Source organism: Apostichopus japonicus, chromosome 23, assembly GCF_037975245.1.
Source record: "Apostichopus japonicus isolate 1M-3 chromosome 23, ASM3797524v1, whole genome shotgun sequence".
NCBI lineage: Eukaryota > Metazoa > Echinodermata > Holothuroidea > Aspidochirotida > Stichopodidae > Apostichopus > Apostichopus japonicus.
The window spans coordinates 4,226,862-4,249,698 of NC_092583.1; the positions used below are offsets into that span (position 1 = coordinate 4,226,862).

Genomic DNA, 22,837 nt, shown 5'->3' on the forward strand with positions numbered 1-22,837 from the left:
AATACTGTCTGTAGGGCCTAAAATGTATGATATTACCTTCCTGGTGGGGTCTTCGACTTGTTTTCAAGTTGAAATGCGTCGTTTTCTCTGATTCACAGTGTAGGGCAAGGGGAATTCCATTTCTGGCGAGAAGGGGTGCTTCCACAAAACACTCTAAAACATCGTTCAAACATCGCACAAACTTTTATCAGAGGTCTCGGACGAAGCGGGGAGGGTGAATATCAGAGGAAGGGGGATAAAGGGCCAAGCACTGTTCTAATTTCCAGTGCAATTTATTGATAATGATTCTTAAGTTAGATTCTACTTGAATCAGCTCAGCAATTGTGATAGAAAATCGCGCATATGCATGTGATTTTTTTAATAACTGCTCTGAAAAGTGGGGGGGACAAATGATATGATATCCCCTCCACTTTTGAAAGTGGGGGGGACATGTCCCCCCCGTCCCCCACCTGTTGACGCCCATGAATGGCATATATAATATTGGTTCGATTTGAAAAGTATTTTAACAAAAAAGCTGTCATCACTTTATCTTCCTTATAACCAATCTGCCAGATTATCGCCAAACTGGCAGGCTGTCGAACGCTGGGACAGTGCCAATTTGTAAGGGTATACACCCCTTAACTGTAGACGAGTTTTACCGTATATAAAGCTATGACTCTCTGGATTTCAATCACTTTTTCTCCATCAATACTGAAACATGAAGACCAGTCTTGTCATTGTTGTTCTGTTGGTTTCTGCGTTCGCAGAAACTTACGGTGAATTCCGATGTCCGAAGTTTTGGACGGAATTCAATGGACATTGCTACAGGTGAGTTCATAAACTCTTTACTGAAAACAGATTAAAATATCAAGTTTAATTAAAATTAAATTTCAACCCAATATGGTCTCGCTGAAAGAGATGTTAATTTCCAAATCTCACATTTTAATACTTTATGTACACTGTTACGAAAAAAAAAATATTATATATAAAATTAAAGATGAAATGTTGACGTCATATTACTGTAGCTCGCCGTTTGTATCAATAACAGTGTTTTTGGCTAAAATAACAGGACGTATATAGCATGTGCATTCGCCGTAAATTTACGTTCACTGTCCGTCCTGTTAAATGACAGGACGTTTTCGACGTAAAAGTACCATAATATTAAATTAACATTCAACATTTGTCGTAGAATAACAGTGAGAACGCACTTTTAATTAAATAACGTTAATTAAGAATAACTATGTTAATCGTGGATAAAATGACTTGATACCCATTATTCAACCTTTATTTGTATGTAGCGTTATACTTCATTGCCGTTTTGTATGAATTAACATACACCGAGATACTGTTCAATTTTAATATTCATAGTGAAGGTGTTACCCAAATTTCGTTGCTTAATTATGCACATAATTTGTCTAAATTATAATTTAGGTTGTTCAGAAATAATACATTTGATATGAAAGGATGTGTGACTATTGCTTGAAAACTTGTTTGTGCTCAAACTAAAGTGAAAGTGTTCACTATAATCATAAAAACACAAAATCGGTATAGGCATATATATACAGCTGACTTGCAAGGCTTTAAAGCAAATAAAACTTATAAAACTGAAATTCATCCAAACATTAGATGTTACACGTTGAGCAGTTGTGGTATTCATTCGTATCTACACGAAATTAATTGCCGAATTAAGAAGTTAGTATACAATTAATCAGAAAGTGACCTGTTGACAGTAGGTAAAGTTCTTTTGACGGAATTCTAACGACGTTAGTTTTCGTTTTCAATGTACCCGTTCGAAACCGTCCCACCGATTTTCACAAACTGCTGTTAAATAACATGGAGGCACATGCGTCCTCCTGGCTGCCGGTAGTTCACGTAAAATGATACAACTTTTTCTAATGGTGTAATTGTTGGATTACTCGGTACTCAGAAGTTAATATCTTGCCTTCAGCCCTCATTAACATCGTAACAAGTAAATGCAAGAAGTAGGTACAGAAATGAAAACAATAGAAACACGCCAATAAGAAAGAAAGACATCAACCAAAAATACATGAAATTAAGAGCACAGACGTGGTAAAGAGAAGTCGTAACAGTAGATAGTTCTTTGTAGCACTTGATTTGTTTGGAACACCCAGGTATTTCAACCAGCCTCGCCTAAACTTTGACGCATCGCGGTCCTACTGCCAAAACTTCAGATTGGACCCTGACAACTGCTCCTGTAGGCGTGCTGGTCTTGTGACTGTCGACTCATCCGAAGAGAACACCTTTCTCCATGAATGGTGGAAGTCAGTAAGAGAACCAATTCCCGACAGACAGGTACGTCATCAATATGTTAGAAAAATAGTTAACCCTGCTTTTACCAGGTTTATTTGTCTGGGGTATGAAAGCAAGTCAGGTGTGTGGGGTGGGGTGGGTTGGGGTGTTGATGCTTACAATTTGAACGCAGTATATCAAACATATGCTTCAAGATGGTCTTATCTGTTCCACGTACTAAAAGCCTCAGTTGTGTAAACGTGTGAGACAATCTAGACACAATTTATACATCATTTGAAAGGTGGATGAGTGGGGTGGCAGGATTACGTTTCTGATTTCCCCTTCCTAGCTAAGGAAGTATTTCATGGCCATGCTGGATCATTAGCTATTCTTTGTGCTTTCTTTCAGATATATTTTTAAACGAGTATTTTATATCCTGAAGAATATGTCAAAGGGACCGCAAGACAGGGTGGTGATTTAGGTTGCGCCCCTCCTCCCCCCCCCCCCCCCGTTTCCGTTACAATGCAAACAAACAATAAGTAAAAGAGAAAGATATACGAAAGAGTTAACCTATGCTATCCGTTTGACGTTGAGAAAGTTTATTTGATCAATTATGATTGGCCTTCACCCTTTAACTCGCATTTTTGCAAAGTATGCAACCTAAGTGTTCCTTATTCTTCTTATTGAATATCACTCCAGGGGAAAATTTATTTTATTGAATGATGAAAAAGGAGCACATTTTAAGAATGCAGGAGAAATTTGCATCCTATTGACAATCACTACATGTCGTTCTCAAGATAATAATGGTAGAAACTGTCATAGTTCGTACCATCAATGGACTTGAAGCAAACAGGTGTGATGCCATAGTTGCACATTGACAGCAAAATATTTCGTTTCAATTAATTGTTCACTCTATTGTTTTAAAATTGGATTGGGTAAGGATTCCAACTTTACTCAAGAGGGTGTGAAGTTAGTGTATAGCACCCCCAGTTTCAGTGTCTATAGTTTTGTTACTCTGTATGGCATACCTCCTCCTCTTCACATTTTTCCATTTCCTTGTTGTCCTCTACATAGTTATGTCCACAGAGGTCAGTGACTTTGTATCCGTATAAGCCCCATTTTTTGCTTGTTTCAATTCTGCTAAAGAGGAGCACATTCTTCCCTGTTGTAGTCTCTGGTAGGTTTTACCACAAGCTAATGTTACGCCTTGTCTATTAAGTGTCATATTTTACTCTTATATTAATTAATATTTATTTAATAAGTATTCTGTGGGAGACTGTGTAGTTAACCACAGTTTTCCGAGTCCATGTATTAATACGCCATGATATATATTATTGCCCAGACCTCTCAGGAGCCTAGTCTTTTTCATTGTGCATACCTTATATATATTATATAATAGTTTCTTGATGGCAATGAGCACACAGAATAGCAGCCCCTTACTAAGAGGGTGTATGTCGCCCTCCTCTTTGAGAAATGTTTGTTATGTATCAGCTGGCTTATAGAAGCTTGGGAATTATCATTCTTTAGTGAATTTATTGTGGGGGGGGGCGGCGGCATGGCAACCCCTGACTGGGGGGGGGGTCGGTTTAGCCCTGCTTGTAGTCATATTCTCGCAAAGGTATGTGACTCGTTGCACAAGTTGCCACCCTGCTTCCCTTGACCAACTGTATGTTGTAGTTGCATTACAAGCACGTGCCGGTTCTTGGGCTTTGTGCTCCATTAGCAATACACCAATGATGATAGCGTATCCATAGTGAGATGCAACTCAGTTTTGAAGCGCTTGTGATATTACACCTGCTTAATTAGCAAAACACCCATCTCTAGTGTATTCACACTGAGATACATGTCAATTTTCAAAGTTGCAAAAGATAAAACATAGTTGTAAATGTGCTTCTATGACATTACGCCTGCTTACTTCAAGTTCACTTCTGTTGCAAAATGTTGCTAGAATCGGGAAAATGATACATAGGAATCGAATGCAAATTTCACCAGGATGCTTTTAATTATAATTCCTATCTCATCTGTAAATTGTAAAGTTTTCCTCTGGACTATCTTCTTAACAAGTTCTCGTTATAATATCTTTTAAAAAGCATGTCAGAATCGGTTACACTGACAGTGGTTCAGAGGGAAGATGGCGGTGGATCGATGGAAGTACTAGCTCCTACACCAGATGGGATAGTGGTCAGCCGGACAATGCCGGAGGGGGTCAGCACTGTGCGGTGATTTGGAAAACATCTACTGACTTCGGAAAATGGGATGATGAAGGCTGCGGCAGCAGCCGGGCATTCATCTGTGAATATTAGGATGATGATAATGAATATGTTCTAAAATTGAAATCCAATCAGTGGTAGAGTAGTTTGGTGATTGTGAACTCTTTTCTTGGCTAATAAAACGATCTCAGCCGTGAATTTGTTGTACCTCTGTTTGCATTTTTAAGACGCAATGCCGTGTAAGGTTTAAAGGTTTGAGGTGACGGAGGTAATGGATGGTACTCTATATAAACGGTAAGGCTAAACAATAACAAGAAAACCAAGAGGTTTTGAGATTCCTTGGCATCTAAATATTACTGTAGGTTCATTGTGTACACTTGGTTCCGACCTTTTATGAATATTAATGTAGCATCAACACAAATGTTGTTCCTTGCTATCAGCTCAAGTTTGATGAACAAATTGATATTTTAAAGAATTTGCTTTAAGCTCTACCACTCATTAATATTCATGCCCCCTCATTAATAGTATTGGGGTAGAATTCCGACTTGCAGCTGGAAGGTTAAAGGTTCGACTCCTGGCCGGGTCATACTGAAGATGTGTTGAAAATCACTCTAAGCCCTGCCCACTCATTAATATTCATGATATTAGCACCAAAATAAATAGGGATCGTCTACTCATGATGGGTAACCTATGTACCAAGAATGAGATCAATCTACCTTGGGATTGCTGAGAAAACCTAATTTCAAGCTTTTTTGCGAAAAACAACTTAGCCCCGCCCCTCATGAATAATAATGAGATTGGACAAACTGTCACCATATTCATATAGAGGACTTTCCTCTTGTACCACCAAACCAAGTTCCATGAAAATTGAACTTACGGTTGCGAAGATATTGACATTTGTTGAAAATCACTCTAAGCCCCGCCCACTCATTAATATTCATGATATTAGCACCAAAATAAATAGGGATCGTCTACTCATCATGGGTAACCTATGTACCAAGAATGAGATCAATCTACCTTGGGATTGCTGAGAAAACCTAATTTCAAGCTTTTTTGCGAAAAACAACTTAGCCCCGCCCCTCATGAATAATAATGAGATTGGACAAACTGTCACCATATTCATATAGAGGACTTTCCTCTTGTACCACCAAACCAAGTTCCATGAAAATTGAACTTACGGTTGCGAAGATATTGACATTTGTTGAAAATCACTCTAAGCCCCGCCCACTCATTAATATTCATGATATTAGCACCAAAATAAATAGGGATCGTCTACTCATCATGGGTAACCTATGTACCAAGAATGAGATCAATCTACCTTGGGATTGCTGAGAAAACCTAATTTCAAGCTTTTTTTGCGAAAAACAACACTTAGCCCCGCCCCTCATGAATAATAATGAGATTGGACAAACTGTCACCATATTCATATAGAGGACTTTCCTCTTGTACCACCAAACCAAGTTCCATGAAAATTGAACTTACGGTTGCGAAGATATTGACATTTGTTGAAAATCACTCTAAGCCCCGCCCACTCATTAATATGCATGATATTAGCACCAAAATAAATAGGGATCGTCTACTCATGATGGGTAACCTATGTACCAAGAATGAGATCAATCTACCTTGGGATTGCTGAGAAAACCTAATTTCAAGCTTTGCGTCACACACACACAGACACACACACACACACACACACACATACACACATACACACGCAGTCATGACCGCATAGATTCCTACGGCTACCGCCAAGGAATCAATAAATACTAAGAAAGAAAGAACAAAACATAACAAAACATCAAATCTTACCACAAGGTTACCTTCCGAAAGACATTTCAGGACGATTTAAATAGCCCCAACCCCCAGCCCTTGCCTATTTTAACAAGTGCGAGAGGCAGGGGGTAAACGTGATAATATACAATACAGTCCAAAGTCCATTGGGATGTCAAATGATAAGCTTCCCTCCCCCTCCCCGCCTTGGGATGGGAAAATTTAACAATCTTACCATTGTCCATATACTAACCATTGTCCATATACTTACCATTGTCCATATACTTACCATTGTCCATATACTAACCATTGTCCATATACTAACCATTGTCAATATACTTACCATTGTCCATATACTTACCATTGTCCATATACTTACCATTGTCCATATACTAACCATTGTCAATATACTTACCATTGTCCATATACTTACCATTGTCCATATACTTACCATTGTCTATATACTAACCATTGTCCATATACTTGCCATTGTCAATATACTAACCATTGTCCATATACTAACCATTGTCCATATACTTGCCATTGTCAATATACTTGCCATTGTCAATATACTAACCATTGTCCATATACTAACCATTGTCCATATACTTACCATTGTCCATATACTTACCATTGTCCATATACTAACCATTGTCCATATACTTACCATTGTCCATATACTTACCATTGTCCATATACTAACCATTGTCCATATACTTACCATTGTCTATATACTAACCATTGTCAATATACTTACCATTGTCCATATACTAACCATTGTCAATATACTTACCATTGTCCATATACTTACCATTGTCCATATACTTACCATTGTCCATATACTAACCATTGTCAATATACTTACCATTGTCCATATACTTACCATTGTCCATATACTTACCATTGTCCATATACTAACCATTGTCAATATACTTACCATTGTCCATATACTTACCATTGTCCATATACTTACCATTGTCCATATACTAACCATTGTCAATATACTTACCATTGTCCATATACTTACCATTGTCCATATACTAACCATTGTCCATATACTTACCATTGTCAATATACTAACCATTGTCAATATACTAACCATTGTCCATATACTTACCATTGTCCATATACTTACCATTGTCCATATACTAACCATTGTCTATATACTTACCATTGTCCATATACTTACCATTGTCAATATACTTACCATTGTCCATATACTTACCATTGTCCATATACTTGCCATTGTCAATATACTAACCATTGTCAATATACTAACCATTGTCCATATACTTACCATTGTCCATATACTTACCATTGTCCATATACTAACCATTGTCCATATACTTACCATTGTCCATATACTTACCATTGTCCATATACTAACCATTGTCCATATACTTACCATTGTCTATATACTAACCATTGTCAATATACTTACCATTGTCCATATACTTACCATTTTCCATATACTTACCATTGTCCATATACTTACCATTGTACATATACTTACCATTGTCTATATACTAACCATTGTCCATATACTTACCATTGTCCATATACTTACCATTGTCCATATACTTACCATTGTCCATATACTAACCATTGTCCATATACTAACCATTGTCCATATACTTGCCATTCCTTTTTATTTACATTGTGACCAAGGGCGGCGGAAGCACTTTTAATCTGGGGGGCACCGACATCAAAGGGCACTTTGCAGATATTCGATTGGACTGATGCAGCCTTATATTTAGTACCCTTTATAACTCTTATTGTATTCTCTTAATTGCGTATACACATCACTCCATCAACGCCCACCCCCCCCCCCTGAAGGAAAATATGCGTACTAGCACTGCAATATCCAATGTGCAAATTGGGAAACAAGGAACAAGTTTTCTTTTGAGACAAAATGAGGTGAAATCATGCAAGTTGCTAATGTAGGAATCTTCCTAATTAGAGTTTATTTCTTGTTAATATCTTAACAAATTTTTTTCCATTCGAAATAGCATTGAGTTTGACCCACGGAAATTCATTAAAAGTCAGGGGCGTAGCCAGGATTTGCAAAGTTGTATGCACGGCTATCTGAGCGGAGCGCCACCATCGGTTGGCGCGGAACGTACAAGAAAAGTTTTGGTTTTACAAACCCCTCAGATGGCCGGAAACGGCCCTTCCCGAGTGTTCATTCTGGTTCCCTGGCCTCTTGCTAACTTGAGACACGTCAATTTTTATGTAGAAAAAGGGCACATTTTTAACCTGAGGAAAAGTGGGGGGCACGTGCCCCCTGTGCCCCCCCGGTTCCGCCGCCCTTGATTGTGACAACCCAAGTCTTGAAAATAACTAAGCAATTAGCAATAGGCCAGCCAGATTTGCTCTAACCAAAACAACTGCTTTAACTGGAAGCTATAGTATCTCTCCCTCAATGTATAATGATCATACCATAGATGTTAATAAGGTTATAAGCTTAAATCAAATTTTCTTCAAACCTAGCTGGCATGGAGTTATCGCTACTGAAGTTTGGCATTGTACTCAGATATTTCCAAAATATTGGATTGCCACAAAATAATTGTTCACATACAATGATGAAGCAAATCATTTAAAGGACTCTTCCAATCACACAAATGCTACAGCAGCATGTTGAGCAAGGAAGTGAAATCGATTAAAGAAGAAAAGACAGAAATAAGATCTGGCAGATAAAAATAATACTGCATCAGCAACACAACAAATATAGCAGAAACATCATCCCCATAGCCATTAATCAAACCAATACCCACCATTCCCCTACAGCCACAATTTCTTATACCTGCCCCCTCATATGCAATAGGAAAATGAGAACTGAGTAGTTCTAAATGCAAGATTGTGCTAATGATATACTCTATGTGTGGTGGAAAGGGTAGTGCAACCCATAGTACTGTAAATTGTCTAGTTTCCCTGCTGAAAGCAACAAATCCACCACCTGAATCATTTACCCCTGACTGCTATTGGGAGGCATGGGCACACCCGGTAGGGGACACCTCTCCCCTTGGAACCCTCCTTGCACAACTTAACATCTTAACCCCCTCCCCCCCCCCCCCACCTTCCCAGAGTTCACTGTCACATTAACAATGCAAGAGGAAGACAGCTTTAGATGTAGTTTTGTGTGTATTGATATATATATATATTAATCATAATTTCCTAAAGTTTTATAACTATATATATGATGACTTGCTTTTAAGAATAATCTTAATACGTAGTGTCTTAGATATTTAATATTCCTCTGGTCAACTACTGAGGCATACAAAACTTGTGTGTACAAAACTTCTGCGTCAAGGAAAATAAAACAACTTGATTACGTCATTGTTTAGATTTATGACACCCACGGTTGACCTGCATAACTGACAACAAACAGAAGGAAAGAAAACGGGCTTTTCTTAGCGTCTTAGTACCATTGGATAATGAACGTTAAGTAATTAACTATGTAGTTCTATTAAAACTCTGAATCCAAACCTAATAAATCGCCACACTAGATAAAATAACAGAGAGGGGTAAACCTTTGTTGCCCTGCAACTGTTAAAAAGTTTATTTTACTCTTAAACTCTACTGTAATGAGTCTTCCAACTTGTGTAAACATTTAAAAGAATAGTCCAGGTCAAAATTTCTTTTTGATTATGCTGCAGAGGCACATAGTCACTCTCAGCATGCGAGTGAAATTTGCATTCAATTCCTATGTACTGTTTTTGAGATATTGACAGTTGAAGTTATCTGATATTCTTCCAAAAGTGAACTAGAATCAAACAGGTTTGATGTCATAGTGGCACACTGACAAATAATGTTTTGTTTTGTTCTTGATTTTTTAGTCTATTGATTTGACCTTGGATAGGATAGGGTTTCTAGTTTGTCTAAGGGGGATGTGAAGTTTATAACATACCAATACCTATGGTACATTCACATTATGGATGCATCCAAATGTACAGTATAAAACTAGACATAAATTTTAAAGGAAAACAAACATTTTGTATCAGTGTGCAACCATGAAGTCACACCTGATTGCTCCAAGTTCACTTTTGGTATGAAAAGGTGGCAACTTCAACTGTCAATATCTCAAAAACGGTACATAGGAATTGAATGCAAATTTCATCAGAATACTTAGATTATGTTCCTCTTTAACATTTAAATTTACATATAAATTTTGACCTGGATTATTCTTTTCATCATGTTAACAACATTGATAGTCCTCCAAGTTCTCTCGCTGATGAGGCTTCTCTCCTGTATCCGTCTATACATGTGTTCTGTCATAGGACTTTCTTACTCCCAGAACGAGCAAACAGTTAGTTACAATAACTACATACACAAGACTTCTCTCCTATATCTGTTCGTCATAAATGTAAATTCAGATTTAGCCAAAATTTTGTCAAAATAATCACATTTTGATGAAGGTTACTCTCATGTGTTCTTTCATGTGCCCAGATTTGAGAAAACTCTTCTCGTACTGTAGCTGCTAACATTGCTCTCCTGTGTGTTTTCTTTCATGAATCTTCAAGTTTCCAGAGTAAGCAAATTTTTTGGCCACAGTAGTTCCAGTGATAGACCTACCTTCTGAATGAATTCTTTCATGTCTCTTCAAGTTATCAGCTCGTAAAAATGCTTTGTCACAGAGAGCGCACTGATGAGGCTTCTCTCCTGAATGTATTCTTTCATGTTTCTTCAACTTGCCAGATGCAGAAAACTTCTTCTCGCAAACGTTACATTGATAAGGTTTCTCTCCAGTATGTGTTCTTTCGTGTCTCCTCATATTATACGCTTGTACGAATGTTTTGTCGCAGAAAGAACACCGATGAGGCTTCTCTCCTGTATGTATTCTCTCATGTTTCTTCAAGTTTCCCGACTCGGTGAACTTCTTGTCGCAGTATTGACATGGATATTTTTTCTCTCCCGTATGTGTTTTTTCGTGTAACTTCAAACTCCAAGAATGAGCAAACAGTTTATTACAGACGATACATTGATGAGGCTTCTCCCCTGTATGTGTCTTTTCGTGCGCCTTCCTACTCTTCCAAAGAGCAAACCTTGTGTCGCAGTAACGACACTGATAAAGCTTCACTCCAGTATGTGTTCTTTCATGCCGCTTCAAGTTTCCAGACCTAGCAAAGTTCTTGCCACAATAGCTACATTGGTAAGGTTTCTCTCCTGTATGTGTTCTTTCATGTCTCTTTGCATTCTCAATTTGAGTGAACTGTCTGTCACAATAGCTACATTTTTGACGAGGCTTCTCTCCTGTACGTGTTCTCTCATGCCTCGGCAATGTTCTGGAATTAGTCGAAGCTTTGTCACAAGCAAGCGGCACATTGGAATCACTTCTTTGGTAAGGATTCTCTCCTCTATGAAGTGTATCTATTTGTTCCGGTGTTCCTCTTGTTAGTTTCAAATCCTCTGGGGATATTTCTCCATAATTTGATGATTCAGCCTCAGGGTTGCATGGTAGATGTTCCTCAGGATCCCTTTCCTTCTTTACAACATCGTGCTGTCCTACAATTGACGGAGCAATTTGCAATGAGGACTGCCTCTGAAATCCTGAGAATACAAACAAAATACAACAAAAATTGAAGCAGTCTGCCTTAGTTATTCCTATACAACATAAGATGATAAAACCAGAATGCAAAAATGCATTGTGGTTTCGATGGAGTAACATGAGCAGTTTTCTTCATGAATCTCACGTAATGTATAGCGAGGGTGTACATGTTTACAAGGGTTTCGTGATTTGACCTCTGATGACCCCAAATGACCTTTGACCTCCACCAAAAACAAAAGGCTCTTTAACTCAATGTGGTACTTCTACACACTAAATTAGAGGTTGGCCCAAGCTTCGAGTATTGAGATATCCTGATTACAATGTTTCCACAATTTGACCCCTGGTGACCCCAAATAATAACCCCAATTTAATAGATATCACAAATAATATCCATTGTCTGACTTCTGAAAACTAGTATTCTCCATCCAAGGTATACTATACCCAAATATTTTATTCTTGGCTCTCGGAAGAAGCAAACAGCTCCACTCAAACACACATGCCTAGATACAAACCATCACCATTAGTACATAGCCATAGATCCTTTTTTTTTTTCCCTTGACAAGGAATCAACCAGAAAGCCAATAGGCTTAGTGACTACTTGCCGAGTTTTATGAGAACATTTCATATAATAACTGAACACATCACTTTCAAAGGATGAGTAAGACTAAAACCGTGACCTGGTGGTTCGAGATCAAGTCCTCCATGAATTAATAACATATAATAACCGAAACAATCAGAACTGTTTAACTGTATAAATACCTATGTGCATTCTATTTATTCATGAAAGCAACATGCCAGCATCTTCAAATGTTGTAAGACTAAGAACAAAACACAAAACACCCCATTACGCAGCAAATATCGCTACAAAATATGCACATTTTGCGCTAAATCTTTTTATAACTTACTAAGTATAGCACTCAGAAAAATCTTACCCATGTCATTTTGAAGAATATTGTGTCCTCTTTACAATGATGTGTTGTTATAAATCATGCGTGTGAACTAAACCCCAAACTTTTTAATCTGAAAAGTAAAAACCACTTTGGAAAGCAGTGAACCTCTTCAAAATGTCCCTTTCTGTCAATGTTAACATTGTGCTTTCTGGGAGTGTGATTGCATAACCAATTTCTTTCCTCTATAGTGATTGGAATTCGACTTGATTGGTTAGTATTAAGGCTCAAACTTTTCAACAGCATATGAAGAGCATCGTAAGAAATTTGTGAAGTCCTCCTTTACGCGGCTAATCTGAACACAGTAAAGTGTGCAGCGCTCTCCGGCACAGCAATTTTCGGAGAGTGAAAACCGCAACACTTCCTGTGCGTGCAACAGCATTTAATTCTCCGACAGTGGGCCATTTATAGAGCAAAAGTTTCCAGATGTAAATTATTTACACACTTTCTTTGAAAGTATATATTGAAAGAGTGCTGACAGGAGGGAGCGCTCTAGTCTAGGCAGCAATTACATGCTATGAATGATATGATACACCAAGTGATTGCATTAACACTTACAAGCCAAGGTCATGATCACTGGTTTGTCTGAATTTGTCATTTCACTTGATCTCTGCTGTTTGCAAGAAAGTTCATTACAACGATTGTGTAACAATTTACTACACAATTGTATAAAAACGAAAGGAATGCCTCGACCGTCGAGATTTAATGCATACCGAAGCTTTCAAGTAAAATCATTTAGCCTAGCCTAAGTAAGTTAGGCCTGAGGCAAACAGAACTATTGTGCACAGCTTAATTTGAGTGGTACTTGTTACTGTTACCAGTATTATCCACAGGCGACCCTGGTTCCAATTTTATGGAGATTTCAAACATTTTGTATCCTTTGGATCGGTGCCATCGGTATGAATTTAAGCTACTTTTGTGTTAAAGTAAACTGTGGTTCGTGATTCATGGCTTTCGAAATCTTCTTTTCTGCGATTCGTATGTTTTAAAACTGATTTTGATATGACACAGTCGAACAAGGTAGCATACTCCTATTAGAGTCTATCCATCCACCTGATTGTTCTCCTGTTTCAGGAAAAGTGCCAAAAAAACAGCAGGAAAACACCTTTTGGACCTGTTATCAATCATTATCTCGTTTTTTGTGGCTTGCATGATGAAGAGCATGAATGGAAGTAAATGTGGTGAGATAATTTGGTCAATTGAGGCAATTTTAGACCCCTATAGGCCTCCCAGGAGCAGCGTACGAAAATTGTTTACTATTGATTGAAGAAGTTTGTTTACAAGTGACGAAAACTTCCGCAATAGACCTGTTTGAAGGTAGCAGCCAATAACAGCAGACACTAACAGCAGTCAATAGTGTATATATCAACGTTACGCGCGGTTGGAGACTGATGTTTGCACACTGTGACGAGCGCTGGGTACGCTGTGGCGAGAAAGTGGATCCCAGCAGCCACGTAGGGCAGACTATATTAGCAGACATATAACAAGACGGTTCATTTTCTTACCTGTCTAAAAGCGATAATATTTCACCCTACGTATACTGTAAATGTGGTGCTAACCGGACCTCTCATCTAGGTCGATATACTGAAGGGAAAACAACTTTAAAATCATAACACATTACTGACGTGCATTCCGCCCTTTCAGAGTGGTCCGTATCTGGGTTACTGACTTTAAGGCCACTTTTGGTCGTCAAGAAATCTTTATTACCGATATCAGATATACACCACGTGAAAGAGGAACCTTTCTACTTCAATGTGGTGCTTACCGGACCGCTCATCTATAGGTCGATAACTCAACTTCATCGATTTTGGAGAAAAAAAATCTTTAGATCATTTTTTACTAGATCATTACACATTACCTACATAATGCCCTCTTAGCCGGAGAGGTCCGTATCGGGAATTTATGGCCACTTTTGGACAAGAAATCGGATTTGTTAACGATATCAGAGATACACCACGTGAAAAGGGAACCTTTCTACTTGAATGCGGTGCTAACCGGACCTCTCATCTAGGTCGATAACTGAAATTAATCGATTTTGGCAGAAAACAACGTTTAGATCATTTTTTAGATCATTACACATCAGTACGTACACATTGCCCGTTTAGAGAGGTTCGTATCGGGGTTAAAAATTGAAGACCACTTTTGGTCAAGAAATATTTGTTACCGATATCAGAGATACACCACGTGAAAGAGGAACCTTCCTACTTTCATGTGGTGCTAACCGGATCTCTCATCTAGGTCGACAACTCAACTTTATCGATTTTGGAAGAAAAAAAATCTTTAGATCATCTTTTAGATCATTACACATTATTACATACTGCCCTCCTAGCTGGAGAGGTCCGTATCGTGGTTAAAAATTTGTGGCCACTTTTGGTTAAGAAATCAGATTTGTTACCAATATCAGAGATACACCACGTCAAAGAGGAATCTTTCTACTATAGTGTGGTGCTAGCCGGACTTCGCATATATGTCGATAAATCAATTAAATTGATTTTGAAAAGAAAAAACAATACCTTTCTTATATATGCTAATTGGAACAACACACCCACGACCGCAGTGTCAGTATTGTGCGTTTTGTCTTACTGTCCATTTTCTCTTTAGTGGCTGCTGTTATTGTGTCTGCTCTTAGTGGTTGCTACCTTCAATGAGGCCCAACGACGTAGCAGGGTTACCAGCCACAGGTGATAAATAAACGCTAGACTTGCCAAAATAAGACCCAAGAAAAGCTAGGGTGGCATACTCGTATTAGAGTCTATATCCATCCACCTGATTGTTCTCCTGTTTCAGGAAAAGTGCCAAAAGCAGCAGGAGAACATCTTTTTGACCTGTCATCAATCATTATCTCGTTTTTTGTGGCTTGCATGTTGAAGAGCATGAATGGAAGTACATGTGGTGAGATAATTGGGTCAATTGTGGCAATTTTAGACCCATTAAGGCCTCCCAGGAGCAGCTTACGAAAATTGTTTACTACTGAGTAATGAGGTTTGTTTACAAGTGGCGAAAACTTCAGGCTCTGATAGCAAAAAATCTGCTCGGTCATGGTACGAAAAATTGATGGTGCCATGAAAGACCAACTTGACAGCTATCCAGTGATGGGTAGCGCTTAGCTATAGTGAGAACTTCTATCTAGACTTAGAGACCACATTACTTTTGTGATTTAGTGTGTAAGTCAATGGGGCTTTTAATGGGCGTATGCCACCCTAGATATAAGTTTTCACTAACTTATGTTTTAATTTCAATCATTTGTTGCACTGATTCATAAGATAAGCAGTCTCGTGATCTTTTTTAATCACAAGTTATAACGGTTTATAATAATAAGGAAATAATACAAGTAAACTGAACTGTGGATTTAACAAACAGACTGATTCAGGCCTTATAAAAAAGTATAGTCTCTCACGAATACAGTTTACGCGGTACTATAAAAACCACGGAAACCTATACATATATTTAATGTGTTGCCAAGTGGTAATTTGGTCTCGAAAGTTACAGAAAACAAGTAAATATTTTGTGAATTACCAATTTTGGGCGAAAAATGCTAGATTGCGCCAAATTTGAAGGAAAAAAAACGTACGCTAGAACGTGTAATAGAAAGTGAAGAAAAAAACCGCCAGATCTAGTGTAGAAACGCTAACGTTGGTAACCTTGGTACGTGGTAATGTGTAGCATGAAAATACATAGACAGTCAATTTAGGGAGTGATCAGTGGCCTGTATGGCAAGCCTGATGTCCATAGTTAAAAAAAAACTGAGTTTATCGCCAATAAACTTGGTTTTCCAGCGAAAAAAAGAGTTTTCGAGACTCTGTTTTCACGGCGATATTCCTTGTTTGCTCAAAAAATCGAGTTTATTGGCGATGAACTGAGTTTTTCTAATCATTGTACGTTATGCTTTCCATAGGAGTGCGCAAAGGGCTGTGTCCCAGAACGGGGTCACGGCCCCACTCCCAACTCCCATCGACACTCGGGGAATGGTGCAGTCGGGCATCTTTTGCATTCAGCCGAGGAAACTTTCGACCACCGCTATACAGGTGGGTGTATAAACCTCCACCCCTTTTATTAAAGACCTAGTTAATGGTCGAAATATGCATAAGAATACACCATTTGACGTCAATTTTCAGCACCACTCATTTTAAAAGCCTTGATTCGCCTCTGGCCCTTCAATAAAATGGTTTAGCTTGGCCCATGATTTTAAAATCCCCTCCCTCCCCGACTGCCGCCTTTGAAATCCTGTGCACGCCCCTGTGTGCGATCAAACATACAACACTGTATAAGCCTATGTAACAGGAGATTTTCCGAAATATAGGGTCTTCACCTAGCGAATACTGCCTACTACAAAATACCATGGCTTTCGACCCACGGGAGAAATTAGTGCCCTACTCGATCTCAACCCTCAACAACTTCATAACTAATTGCTGTACAAAGCGTAATGACGGGCGATTGTTATACTAATTAATTATTTAAATGGTAATGTCGGAGAGCGCCTGCCACCATTTGTTACTTTTAAAGTAGAATGAAATCCTGTCCGGTGTTGCAACAACCCGGTGTTGCAGTTAATACATACGGCAGAATAATACTATAATAAAAACTTCTATGAAATAACTGAAATTTGGCAGGAATGTTTCATTTATTTGTCACACACACCCTATATAAGCTTCCCATATTGTTACCAGAGCCGTACACATACGGCTCTGATTGTTACTTTACAAAAGCGAGGGCGCTTCAGAAGTGGCGCAAATGATTATTGTAATATTTCTTTGCTCAAAATATTAGTGGCCTTTTCACGAGATTGTAAGATAATCATTCTCTCAAAAACCTAAAATGTATTTGAATTGCCTCGAACTTCAAATCCGCTACTCCAAAGAAAATAAAGTACTAAACCAAGTAGAAAAACGAGGACTATAGTAAGTTGACTTGACGAGAACGAAATGAGAAACTTTATTTGAAATAAAAAGTAAAAAAAACAAAACATGCAGCCCCATTACTATCGCTTCACTGATGATATTTTTCTTCATTTGGACCCATGGTAAGGAGGCACTATCATATTTCAAGACCCACGTAAATTATTTCCTTAGTAGCATTTAGGTCACTTTCGAAGCCTCAAGTGACTCAGTTACCTTACCTATATGTCCTTCTTAAGTTGAAGCCCAATGGGACTTAGCATCCTCGCCGATAACCATCAGTATACCTACATTTCGATAGCACGTACCCACCCAACTAATTCGACGAAATCACTTGTCGATAGTCTTTGTTTTAATGAAAAGGATGTGCTCCAAAACACAAGATTATAAGCAGGAAATTGGTTCCTTAATCGGGCATTTCCTCTCTAATATAATTATTACATGCATAAATCACGGCAGGCACAAAGCGGACAAAAATCATTCTCAGGGACCTGCCTTCGCACCCGGCGCAAGGATGACTGTAAACGTATACCTCTGGTCTTCGACTACCGCTTCTTGTTCCTTCCCTTGCTCGCTTGCTTTCTTGCTTGCTCTACGGAAACCTTTGAACAACATTGTCATAATCACTCTAATAGGCATTAGAAATCATGAAAATAGCTGCAAATCCACCAAAGAATGACAGTTTTTTCTTAATTCTAGTTATATAAATAAACATGAGCTGATTATGCACATTGATGATGTAAAGAGAGTGACTACCTAATTTTCTGCTTCATGTTTCATGCCTGTGGCCTCAGAAGGCGATAATTTGAAATATTTTATTGTCTTCTTTGAAAAGAGGAACATCTCATTATTTAATGAGCGCACTACTCCACGCCATAGTTTGTACATATTTAATGAGTTTCCCAGAATTATCAAACTTCAAATGTGTATATCTTGGAAACTGAAAAAAAAATCATCAGATTTTGAATGAGAATATCACACACAACAAATGTACTGAGTGAATATGGCGCAAATTTTCTAGTGTCCGTAGTATATTTAAGCGGGATTTCTGATTGTTTAATGATGACCCACTCTCTCTAGCAATTTTTAAAGAGCCCCCTCTACTTGAACTTCGGCAACCCCCCTCCCCTTTGAACGTTTGCCTATACCTCTTCTAACTTTTCACCTACAAAACAGGACCACCAAAGGTAATGTCGGCTGTCAGAAGGCCCGTTACCAAATCTGTAAACATAGGATATTATACTGATGGGGAAAGCATTACCATCCCTAAATTAAAATCCAGTCTAAACTGTCATTCTAACATAATATTATTTATATTTCCCACTGTAATGTGGTCGTGGTTTCTACGGTCGGTGAAACGGGCACCAAATTCCGTCTACGTTTTACTCATCACAAAAAATTAATTCGGGACAAATTCCCAGGTTACCCAGTTGCTGAATAGTTTAGTAACCCCAACCACCCTACTAATTACCTCAAATACACCCTCATAGCATCCGGTGTCTCAGTCGCTGAATCGCTTTAACATATTTATGTATAACATACAAGTACCCGGCAGCCTAGGCAGTTGAACACGTCCTCCCTGGTAGTGGCATGCTAAGAAACTTCTATCTTTATCATGCACAATCAGTTCTATAGTTTGCATTAATGGTGTAGCCAACTACTTTAACATTTAACTTATTAGTACTGAGTTGTTGACTAAATTTTGAATTGTTTTATAGATCATCGACGATTATTGCCCAATAAAAAATCATATCTAGGTAGCCTATGTTGATGTTTATGTTGGCATCAAATGAAATAGCGCACAGTCTACTTCTCATTGAATTTCACAACACTGTAAAGACTATCTGTTGTATATAACGTTATGTAATACTTTATTGCAAGTAATTTCAGTGGGGTGGGGGTAGCAAGCATGGCCGAGCCGTGCGAAGCGCGGCTTCTGCAAGTTTACAGAAGTGATGAGTGACAAACAGATTGGCAGTTATCTTCAAAAGCAGCACTTTAAGATTTACATACTCTTGAAATCCATAGATTCTGAAGTTAGCTGCTCATATGTTAGATATAAAATTGTATACAAATGAGGCGTAAAAACCATTATCAGCTCCCTGGCGCAGCATGGTACTGTAATTTCTTTTTGCTACAGACAAATACACTTTCACCAATGTGTAGTATTGCATATCTTCACAATTTAATATGCATTTTCATGAGCTAGAATAGGGAGCATATTTACAACAATTAGTTTGTTTTGACACTTGGCTATCGAAATAGGTAATTTTATACATTCATGCATAAGCTCACGATTTTGATTACAGTAACCTTCTGCCACCGGATCTGAAAATGTCAGAAGAGGTTATAGCGCTTACACAGGTTAAATCTCTGACCAAGGTGGCTAAATCCTGACGAGACCAAAATCACAACATTGCACTACGGCGCACATACACAGAAATATTTTCTGAGTTCTCTGTACGCATTGACTTTGCACTGGAATGAGATCTCAAAAGAAAATGAAGTTCGTGATATTGATTCAACAAAATGTTCGTGAGGCGTTGCAAATGTTCGAAGCCCCAGTCCCAAGCCCCCCACGGTATGGTACTCATACTTCATGGACGTCTAGCTGGTACATACGAAATTTGGATCAGGACTTAGTTTGGGTCAAATCCCTATTTTCCATGGCGCAGGGGCCCGAAACACATGCCAGATATGCCAATTCTGTTTTGGACTTACTACCAATCCTAAACAAAAGGAACCACCACTGGTGTTCAAGCTTACCTATACACCCCACATCAAAACCACGCATTTGAAAAAAGCACTTTTGAAACATTGGCATTTAATTTCGCAACACGCGGAATTATCCAAACTGTTTCCAAAAGAACCGATTCTTGCCTACAAAAGGGCCCAAAATCTCAAAGATTTACTTGTTAACTCAAGGTTTCGTACTAACGAAGAATCAGCTGACTCTCAAGGTTCACACGAAGCTCTTTTAGATGCTCTTATAGATGCACTATGAGTCCATAAAAACTCGTGCACAGAAAATAGATGCATTTTGAGAACGAGACGCTCATGCCGAATATAAAAAATTCAAAGGCCTACTACTGATGAAGCTCCTCCTATAAAGTTGAGAGCAGAAACCGGTCTAGTTGGTCATAAGAACCTACGCTAGTCTTTCTTACTATTAAAAGTACACTCAATTCACCTAATAGGTGCAATTATGTTTCACCATGAGGAGCATGCTATAAGTTCATGTTCTTCGGGCCCTCCCTTAAAAATACATCAGGTTCTTGGCCACTACGTTGCGTTAGATAGTGTAAAACCGCCTACACCCCCATTTCATTGCAACGCCTCACGGAGCTAACACAAAGTCAATGGGAGCTGTTTCATTTTTTTACTAAGTCCAAAACAGAATTGGCATATCTGGCATGTGTTTCGGGCCCCGTGCGCCACGGAAAAGAAGGATTTGATCCTTTACTAAGTCCTGACCCAAATTTCGTATGTACCAGCTAGACGTCCATGAAGTATGAGTACCATACCGTGGGGGGGGGGGGCTTGGGACTGGGGGCCTTGAACTTTTGCAACGCCTCACGGAGCTAACACAAAGTCAATGGGAGCTGTTTCATTTTTTTTTACTAAGTCCAAAACAGAATTGGCATATTTGGCATGTGTTTCGGGCCCCGTGCGCCATGGAAAATAGGGATTTGAGCCAAACTAAGTCCTGACCCAAATTTCATATGTACCAGCTAGACGTCCATGAAGTATGAGTACCATACCGTGGGGGGGGGGGCTTGGGACTGGGGGCCTTGAACTTTTGCAACGCCTCACGGAGCTAACACAAAGTCAATGGGAATTTTTAATGATACTATAACGCACTGCACATATCTCGGACTTAAGTTTATTTTTGCAGAGATTTAACCCTCGTGAGCGCTATAACCCCCTCTCGAAAATGTGGCCTTCCATGTTATTTCCATCGTCTGCTGAAGTCGTTTTAAGTTACACATGCATATGACATACAGTTTCTGCACGGGCTACTACGTCAGTACGTGTTTATAATTCAGAACGAGTCGATCATTGAAACGTCGCTGACATGCACACAGTGAGTTTAAGTTGTGTGCGAGGCTACGTGGACAACAACAGTCACAAGTGGGACCAAATCGTTTGCTTTTCTGCTAGTAAGCTCCCTACTCAAAATATTTGCAATTGTAAGTTACTAGTAACACGGGCCGCGCAGCCCAACTCAACAGCTAGGCTAATTTTGTTTGGCCCCAGACTAGTTTTAAGCCTCGGCCTAGATTAACGCAAGACCTACAGCTCTATACAGGTTACACCCCGCAGTTACTCATATTTAACTTTTAAGGAGTGCTTAGCGTTTGATGTATATAAAGATAGGCGGTACTTACGTTAGGCCTAATAAAATCATTTGGCAGAGGAGCCCTGTTGAACTTATAATGCATGTGCAAATTTGGACTAAGGAATTTGCTATAAGATTAGTTTCCATTGACTGCTAAGCCATATTTGCAAGAGGGGTCAACTTAACTGGTACTAGTGGTAGGTTCCAAGTTTGTGGTATTCTGTGCATATATGCGTCCAATTCTATTGACCACTGACCATTCATTATGTTCTTTGATTAGTTTCAGGTACAAAGGATCTTATTTCCGTACCTTAACGACAGAGATGCTCACAGAACAGAATGCCAAAGTAGCTGCCTCAGTACTGGTTGTCTTGTTTGTTTCACATTATGCCTTCCAGTTCTGGCTTCATGGTAAGTTTTGTATATCACGTCAAGTTCTTAACTATAGGTAGCAAGGAGGGTGCCAGAGCGCAACTTAATATCATAATAAAACAGTATTATAATTATTAAGTAGTACTTCATTTTAAATCATTGGCTCACTTTCCCTGCTCATGGACCAACAAAATAAGGTACCGACAATGCCTTGTTTATTGGATGAACCCATGTTGACCTCAGAAACGAAGAACATTGAGAGAAGGTAATTTATAAGTGTTTAAGGCACATTTTCCTATTGAAGTGATAGTCCAGTGAAAAATTTAGTTTGACCGATAGAAGAGGGATATGTTCTAATCAGTCTTGTGAAGAGAGCAATTCCTACATTTTCCAGGTATGGTACTATTTTGAAATTGTAGCACTTTGAACCATCATACTATGGGTGAACATAAAGCAAACCCATGTTTGGTATGTTGCACAATTAGTCATTGACAACATGGTTTTTTTTTTGTTTAGTTTTCTCTTGGTAT

General features: G+C 38.7%; 3 protein-coding genes across 8 annotated transcripts in view; 2 read left to right on the forward strand and 1 right to left on the reverse strand.

The window, feature by feature from the left end:
• The first annotated feature begins 648 nt into the window (after positions 1 to 648).
• On the forward strand, positions 649 to 4,637 carry LOC139964647 (struthiocalcin-1-like). Its single transcript, XM_071966414.1, has 3 exons — positions 649 to 807; positions 2,112 to 2,292; positions 4,320 to 4,637. Exons 1-3 carry the CDS (start codon positions 698 to 700, stop codon positions 4,530 to 4,532), a joined length of 504 nt encoding a protein of 167 aa, XP_071822515.1. The 5' UTR covers positions 649 to 697; the 3' UTR covers positions 4,533 to 4,637.
• A 4,702-nt stretch (positions 4,638 to 9,339) lies between these two features.
• On the reverse strand, positions 9,340 to 14,024 carry LOC139964646 (uncharacterized). Of its 2 annotated transcripts, none has more exons than XM_071966412.1 (2): positions 13,520 to 14,024; positions 9,340 to 11,756 (listed from the first exon to the last, which is right to left on the reverse strand). In XM_071966412.1, exons 1-2 carry the CDS (start codon positions 13,569 to 13,571, stop codon positions 10,687 to 10,689), a joined length of 1,122 nt encoding a protein of 373 aa, XP_071822513.1. In that variant the 5' UTR covers positions 13,572 to 14,024; the 3' UTR covers positions 9,340 to 10,686. The 2 variants fall into 2 exon arrangements, with proteins under 2 accessions (XP_071822513.1, XP_071822514.1); XM_071966413.1 differs by lacking the exon at positions 13,520 to 14,024 and adding an exon at positions 12,687 to 13,309.
• Positions 14,025 to 21,559: 7,535 nt separating this feature from the next.
• LOC139964599 (N-acetylneuraminate (7)9-O-acetyltransferase-like) overlaps positions 21,560 to 22,837 on the forward strand; it is a 42,588-nt gene continuing 41,310 nt past the window's right edge. Inside the window, exons 1-2 of one of the 5 annotated variants that reach the window (XM_071966322.1) lie at positions 21,560 to 21,786; positions 22,216 to 22,346. In XM_071966322.1, the coding sequence (XP_071822423.1) occupies positions 22,259 to 22,346 (88 nt within the window). In that variant the 5' untranslated portion in view covers positions 21,560 to 21,786; positions 22,216 to 22,258. The remainder of the gene's footprint in view (positions 21,787 to 22,215; positions 22,347 to 22,837) is intronic. The other 4 variants (XM_071966325.1, XM_071966321.1, XM_071966323.1 and 1 more) reach the window with 4 other exon arrangements.

What these genes read in the sequence shown, in the direction of transcription:
- LOC139964646 (XM_071966412.1), bottom strand. Translation starts at nt 13,571, where the DNA reads ATGTTTGAAATCTCCATAAAATTGGAACCAGGGTCGCCTGTGGATAAT. An exon ending in GTCGCCTGTGGATAATACTG is followed by an intron (nt 11,757 to 13,519) that starts GTAACAGTAACA and finishes TTGTATTCTCAG; the next exon opens with GATTTCAGAGGCAGTCCTCA.
- LOC139964647 (XM_071966414.1), top strand. Translation starts at nt 698, where the DNA reads ATGAAGACCAGTCTTGTCATTGTTGTTCTGTTGGTTTCTGCGTTCGCA. An exon ending in TTCAATGGACATTGCTACAG is followed by an intron (nt 808 to 2,111) that starts GTGAGTTCATAA and finishes TGGAACACCCAG; the next exon opens with GTATTTCAACCAGCCTCGCC. An exon ending in AACCAATTCCCGACAGACAG is followed by an intron (nt 2,293 to 4,319) that starts GTACGTCATCAA and finishes TCTTTTAAAAAG; the next exon opens with CATGTCAGAATCGGTTACAC.